We start from the raw sequence: 6,884 nt of genomic DNA on the forward strand, positions 1-6,884 counted from the left end.
CCCACCTACGTAACTGCCACTGGATTTCTAGCCTCGTAGGGTTGATCGGAATCTCAACAACTGTGACTTGTTACAAGAGATAAATCTGGAGATTTGCTTGAGACATGGATCCAGAAGCGAATTGTCAGAGTTCCAAGTAAATCTTCTTGCGATGTTTGAGAGTACTGTTAGAAGAAACTTCTGCGTCACTATTCGATAGTACTTTCTTGTTAAGGACCGATGCTTTCGTAGGTCCTTTTGAGGTCATGGGACAAGTAAATAAACATAGACGACGATGTACATGTGCATTCTTACCATATACCGAAGCACCTTTGTATTCAAGATACTGTCGTTTTCGGCACAGCTGCACGGATGAAATGGATTCTCAGCAGCCCCCGCATGCCGCTAAAAATGGTGTCAACCTCATGCGCAGTGACGTGGCGTCTCGCGGCAAGGGTGAGAGCAACATCGGCGCATGCGGTTTTCTGCGTACGCGCCCTTTTGAAATTTCTAGAAAACACAAGCTCCGGCATTTCTTGTGAAGAAGAGAATTTCCGAATTTTTGTCAGTGCGGTATCACGCAATAGGACGAAAGTATCGATCAAGTAGGACCCAGGGTACCAAGGGGTATCCACCAACCCAATTATTTACCTCCACGTCAGGCGGCGTCCACACACTATCCCCCTGTCCTACGAAGCACCAAGATCGCCCACCAGATCGGCGCCACGCGTCCCCAGGTCTAGCTGCTCCACATGTGCGATGCTGAAAAGAATCTAGGACGGAATTATTGCGTCCGCATCTCAAGTTTTTATTTGAGAAATGACGCAACCTCCTTATCTACTATTTTTGAATATAAGTACGGACACACATGCTCCGGTGCTTATGGGCTTGGTGTACCTAGGACGGTCATATTTTTAAATTAATAAAGTCACCACGGGCACGATGAAAGATATAGCTAGAGAAACGCACACCGTTGGATAGGGAGTACAACCACCTCTTATTCATGTATTCTTTTTTGGAGCACAATGCATACTTACGAATATGAAGTATTTAACTCCGAAATTTATCGCACTCCTCAATAAAGCAATTAAACCAAATTAAATACGCTAATATATTATTTGATTAATATATAAGCCCATCTCTTAATTATTCTTATCGCACTTATGGTTTTTTAACACAATATCACAATAGTTTTACTACTACCATTTTAAGTGGCCTTTGTAACAGGCTGGATTTTCTCTTGGGAACCTATTTTCCTTCGTTGGGAAGACCGGAACTTTTAAAGCTAAGTTAAAGCTCTTCCGGAGTAGCATCACTCAGCCAAAGAGAACAATCAATGCACGGTCCATAATTTGTTCAAACTTCTTGGTTGAGTTATTGCCAGATATGCAGAACTTTTACCGTTGTCCGATAATCGAAGACCATGCAAGGGGCGGATCAGCTCAGCTGGTCCACGCGCCACGGCCACAGCACCCTCAGCTGCAGCAGCAAAGCACGGCAGCAGCCTCAGCCGTTCAGTTGAGCCACGCTGGTGGCGCTGCCACACCGTTCCGAGATCAATCACCGAGAGGGCAAGGGCGCAAGGCGGCCGACCCAGGGCGGCAGGGCGCACGGCGCGACGGGCAGCCCGTGCGCGGGTGTTGCAGCGGGAGCAGCCGATCCGAGGCTTGGCCTGCCCCACCCAGATCTCCACGGTGATTCGCCCACCGCGCCGCCACGCAGCTATAAAGCCCCGCCCCCCCTCCGCACGACCCGCTCGCCGCTCCACCACCCCTCTGCAGTCCGTCCACAGCTCTCCACCGCGTGGCGAGGCAGGCAGCGAGCGACTCCCCTGTCCCTGACCCCCTCTCTGCTCCCCCGTCCGTTCCGCCCGCCGCCGGGCGCGCTTGTGTCGGTGTGGTTCTCGGTTGATGCAGCAGCGGGGCCTCGCCCACAACCGCCGCTCCCGCGGCTTCTCCCGCTCCCGCCTCGCCGTCGAGGGCGCCTAAACGCACGAACCCCCCCACGCCAACCAACACACACACACACAAAAAAAAAACCCTCCAAAAATCCAAGGCTCGCTCGCGCAAAAACTTTCTGAAAGAACGAACAGAGAACAGAGGAAAACACCAAAGGGATCGTCGAGATGGACGCCCCCGTGGTGGCCGTTGCGAACGGTAAGCGGACGGGACCCGCGTATCGCAGATCCGCTTGCTTGCTGTTTTCTCGTCGAGTTTTGCTGGGTGAGGGGGCCGGGTCGAACAGGTGGTGGGCGGACGGGCAGGGAATGGCTGGTGTGGTGGCCTGGTGGGGTGTTCCTGTGTGATGCGATCTGACGAGGGGTTTTGGGTTTTGGGTTTCGGGGGTGGTGTTTGATGGCCTTGCGTTGCGTCGTGCAGGGATCGGTGAGGTGGAGCGGAAGGTGCAGAAGAGCTACTGGGAGGAGCACTCCAAGTCCCTCACCGTCGAGTCCATGATGCTCGACTCCCGCGCCGCCGACCTCGACAAGGAGGAGCGCCCTGAGGTGCTGCATGATCTCCTCTCTCTCCCTTCCTCTGTTTCTCCGTGTCACTTCATCGTTTCCGCTGCTGCTGAATGATCAGTTTGCTGGTACAATGATTAGTTTGCTGGTGCTGTTGATACTGGAATCTTACCATATCTTGGATACAGAAAAACGATTGGTCCATGCTGTAATGACATGGCCTTTTACACCCCCCCCCCCCTGCAAAAAAGTTGACAGCGACGGTTTGAGAGGGACGTAATTGGACGGTAATTTCTTTCAGGACAGTCATGTCGGAAGAATATTGATCAATGAAAACGTGAAAAAATTGAAGAAATCACTAGAACTGACACGGAGAGTCTGATGCTGACGCTTGCTTTTCGAGCGTGTGCCATTTGGCTTCTGCTCCGGCCACTTATGGTAGGATATCGGCACATCACTGCTTCAAATCTAAACTTCCCAAGAGTTGGCAGCTAGCCAATCGCAGCAGAGAGCTGCCGGGGACTTCTCGCGTCAAACCAAACCAACTGCTAAAAAAGTTTGCTGATTTTAGCACTAGGAACTTTTGTGATGGTGCCTTGGAGGTCAACTTGCTTGCTAATCTTTCATAAAAAAAAAACTTGCTTGCTAATATATAGTAATATGAGCTCAACGGAAATGGGTAGGAAACTAGATAATGTAATTATGGAACAGTAATTTCTTTGGAGGCTTATGAGGCAATAGTATTATAATTGGAACTAGTGAAAGCAAGGGGCCTACTACTTGTGTTGTAAAATATCTAGCTGGCCCACCTTCCCCACCTCCGGTCCTCTCGCGCTCTTAACTGCCCACTTATTTTGTTACCTATTATTATTCCCCAATGGTCACTTAGAGTTTGCTTTTTCTGTGACCACATACTATCATAATTAAAAGTAATCAAATTGTTTCTGACCATCTTTTTCAAACACCGTGGTTTATCTAAGACACAGCCTTTGCTCTTCCATTTTTTAAAAAACTACACAGTTGTGTTTTCTTCAGATAGCTAATTTTCACTACTGATCAGCAGATCCTGTCTTTACTTCCATCTTACAAAGGGAAATCAGTTCTAGAGCTTGGTGCCGGAATAGGGCGCTTTACTGGAGATCTGGCAAAAGAAGCTGGTCACGTTCTAGCACTGGATTTTATTGAAAGTGTCATTAAGAAGGTGGATTTTATAGTTTGAAACTCTCATGCATAGAAGCTAACATCTGCACACCTATTGCTACTTCCATGAATTTTCATTTGTTTCTCTTCTTGTAGAATGAAAGCATAAATGGACATCACAAGAACATAACCTTCATGTGTGCTGATGTAACATCTCCCAACTTGAAGATTGAAGACAACTCTTTTGATCTGATATTCTCAAACTGGCTACTAATGTACCTTTCAGATGAGGAGGTAAGAACAAGAAACAAGAAAAGCTTAGAATGCTGATGTCCTATGCTCCGTTTCTCCTTTTAGAAGACAATATATATCTCAGCAGTAATATATTCCATCTTTCATCTGAAATCACTTCCATAAATAACATCCATACTCACAAGAGTCTAAACTTTTCTTTTCCTTCAAAAAGGTTTAAACTTGAATCTCCCTTTTTTTATTACTGTAAAGTTTTAACAGTAATCCGTCTCGTATTATAGGTTGAGAAGCTTGTGGGGAAAATGGTAAAATGGTTAAAGGTCGGTGGCCACATATTCTTTAGAGAATCATGTTTTCACCAATCTGGAGATTCGAAAAGGAAAGTGAACCCAACACACTACAGAGAACCAAGGTTTTATACTAAGGTAAAGCTACATCTTAACGTTCAAGCTGTGGATTGTCTTTCATATATATGGTCACTTGGTCATCACTAATACAGATCTATTAGTGTCTTCCAGTAGTTAACCTTTTTTATATACATACACAGGTATTTAAAGAGGGCCATTCGTATGATAAGAATGGAGATTCTTTTGAACTTTCTCTAGTGACTTATAAGTGTATCGGGGCTTATGTAAAAAACAAGAAAAATCAAAACCAGGTACTTTACTGTTCTTGAATGTGCTTGTTAACTCTTAGTGTTGTTGCAGTTAAAGTGAAATTACTGACTGACATAAGTACACAACATCAACAGATATGTTGGTTATGGGAAAAGGTAAAATCAACAGAAGACAAAGATTTTCAAAGGTTCCTGGACAACGTGCAATACAAAACTAATGGAATCCTACGTTATGAGCGTATCTTTGGTGAAGGTTATGTGAGCACTGGTGGAGTTGGTGAGGCCACTAATTTCCTCGCACAACTGTTAACTCATCAATCATTTACTATACATATATCACTCAATATACTTGTTTCATGAGCAGAAACTACTAAGGAATTTGTGGATATGCTGGATCTTAAACCTGGCCAGAAAGTACTTGATGTTGGATGTGGAATTGGAGGAGGTGATTTTTATATGGCTGAGAACTACGACGTCCATGTTCTTGGTATCGATCTTTCCGTTAACATGGTTTCCTTTGCAATGGAACGTGCCATTGGACGCAAGTGCTCTGTTGAGTTTGAAGTTGCTGATTGCACCACAAAGGATTACCCAGAAAATAGTTTTGACGTTATCTACAGCCGTGACACCATCCTTCACATACAAGTATGTTTCATTCTGTAGAATTTAATGCTGTTATTTGTAGGCATCTATTATTTATTTGCATAATTATACTATCAGTGACCTTTTGTATAACACAATTAGACCATGGTGACAATACGAGAATGCAAGTTAAGATGAAATTAGTATTAAGTTTTGCCACTCCTATTAATCATTGTATATTAATCAAAGTGATAATTGCACATAGTTTCAGGATAAATGTTCAAGAGATATCGACCTTTAGATTGTTGATAACATCTGAATATCAAAATTATCATAAAAAGTCACATTCCTGAGTCCTGACAAATACCACTTTTTTTTATAGGACAAACCTGCTTTGTTCAGAAGCTTCTTCAAATGGCTGAAACCCGGTGGCAAAGTCCTAATCAGTGATTACTGTAAGAATCCTGGGAAGCCATCTGAAGAATTTGCTGCATACATTAAGCAGAGAGGTTATGACCTTCACGATGTGAAGGCTTATGGAAAGGTTTGTTTCTACTATTACAAACACGTATTAGCTGTCTAGTTGCTTTGGAAGATTTGGATTGGAAGGATGATCTATTCTAATGACTAAATATGACAACCCAGATGCTCGAGGGTGCTGGTTTTCATGATGTCATTGCAGAAGATCGCACTGAACAGGTTATCTCCTCTGAATGTCCTCTTGTTGTTGAGCAGCTCCTTATCCTTTTCTTGTATAATGCTTGTAGAATTTGAAAAATGCACAGTAGGGGTTGAGTATCTTTGATTTTTTAAAATAAAAATTGAGAGAACACTATGACATCAATAGTTTACTCATTTTCATATGCTATGTTTCAGTTCCTGAGTGTTCTACGGAGGGAGCTAGCTGAAGTCGAGAAGAACAAAGACGCTTTCGTGGCAGACTTCACCCAGGTGATGATGCATCGAAGAGCTTATTAATTCTCCACCTGCTAGATGCATCCCTGATCTGCACTTATGCTTCTTTTGGGCACCTCTGATTTCTTCCATTCCATCTGTTGGCAGGAGGACTATGACGACATTGTGAACGGCTGGAACGCGAAGCTGAAGCGGAGCTCTGCCGGTGAGCAGAGGTGGGGGCTGTTCATTGCCACCAAGTGATTCAGCCTGGCACCGGAGGGCTCTTCCGAATAAGAATGGGTGTTGCTGTGGCTTCTGCTCCTAGACCGGTGATTCGGCCTAGAAGTAGAGGATCTTCAGAATAAAAAGGGTGCTCTTGTTGTTGTATCGACGCTACTAGGATATCAGTTGGATAAACTGTGCACCCAAGGTTGCATTCGTACTGCTCATTTCAGTTCATGTGGTGTACTGCGAGCTAGTAAGATTGTTGTCAGTCGATGTCACCTGGTCACCGGGCTCCTGTGTCCTCAATTCAGATGTGCTTTGCTACGTGCTATTCGAAAGTATGTGTCGCTTTTGTGCTATTCTTTTGGTTGAAGAAGGATAGCGACACAAGTACTGCGTATGTACTGCGATGCGCAAAAGAGAAGTTGATTCATAGCCATTTTGCCGTTTTCTGAATTCTGCCTGTGTCGGCAATGGGCCAGGCAGCTTCTGGGGCAGGTTGTTGGACATCGCATTCACATATCCCACGTGGCGGCATTAGCTACCACCGTCCTAGATAAGATTACCATCGTCGTCTTATTCAGCGGCCATGCTAAATCCGTTCCGCTGAATATTTAGGTGAACCAGAGAACAACAATTACTGTGGAGTCACCGTCACGCAGATATGATGTAGGAAACTGCGCTTTCGTTTCAAAAAAAGAAGAGAGAAGTACAGTAGAAAAAATAACCTCA

At 44.7% G+C, this 6,884-nt stretch overlaps 1 protein-coding gene across 1 annotated transcript; it reads left to right on the plus strand.

Annotated features, from left to right (window-relative positions):
• The first annotated feature begins 1,734 nt into the window (after positions 1 to 1,734).
• LOC117848691 (phosphoethanolamine N-methyltransferase 1) lies at positions 1,735 to 6,591 on the plus strand. Its single transcript, XM_034730203.2, has 12 exons — positions 1,735 to 2,135; positions 2,358 to 2,482; positions 3,504 to 3,641; positions 3,737 to 3,874; positions 4,114 to 4,257; positions 4,380 to 4,490; positions 4,584 to 4,725; positions 4,813 to 5,093; positions 5,413 to 5,574; positions 5,676 to 5,729; positions 5,907 to 5,981; positions 6,093 to 6,591. The coding sequence occupies exons 1-12, from the start codon at positions 2,105 to 2,107 to the stop codon at positions 6,186 to 6,188; spliced, it is 1,497 nt and encodes a 498-aa protein (XP_034586094.1). The 5' UTR covers positions 1,735 to 2,104; the 3' UTR covers positions 6,189 to 6,591.
• The last annotated feature ends 293 nt before the right edge of the window (positions 6,592 to 6,884 follow it).

Source organism: Setaria viridis, chromosome 3, assembly GCF_005286985.2.
Source record: "Setaria viridis chromosome 3, Setaria_viridis_v4.0, whole genome shotgun sequence".
In the NCBI taxonomy this organism is placed as follows: domain Eukaryota; kingdom Viridiplantae; phylum Streptophyta; class Magnoliopsida; order Poales; family Poaceae; genus Setaria; species Setaria viridis.

What these genes read in the sequence shown, in the direction of transcription:
- LOC117848691 (XM_034730203.2), top strand. Translation starts at nt 2,105, where the DNA reads ATGGACGCCCCCGTGGTGGCCGTTGCGAACG. An exon ending in TTGAAAGTGTCATTAAGAAG is followed by an intron (nt 3,642 to 3,736) that starts GTGGATTTTATA and finishes CTCTTCTTGTAG; the next exon opens with AATGAAAGCATAAATGGACA. An exon ending in TCGTGGCAGACTTCACCCAG is followed by an intron (nt 5,982 to 6,092) that starts GTGATGATGCAT and finishes ATCTGTTGGCAG; the next exon opens with GAGGACTATGACGACATTGT.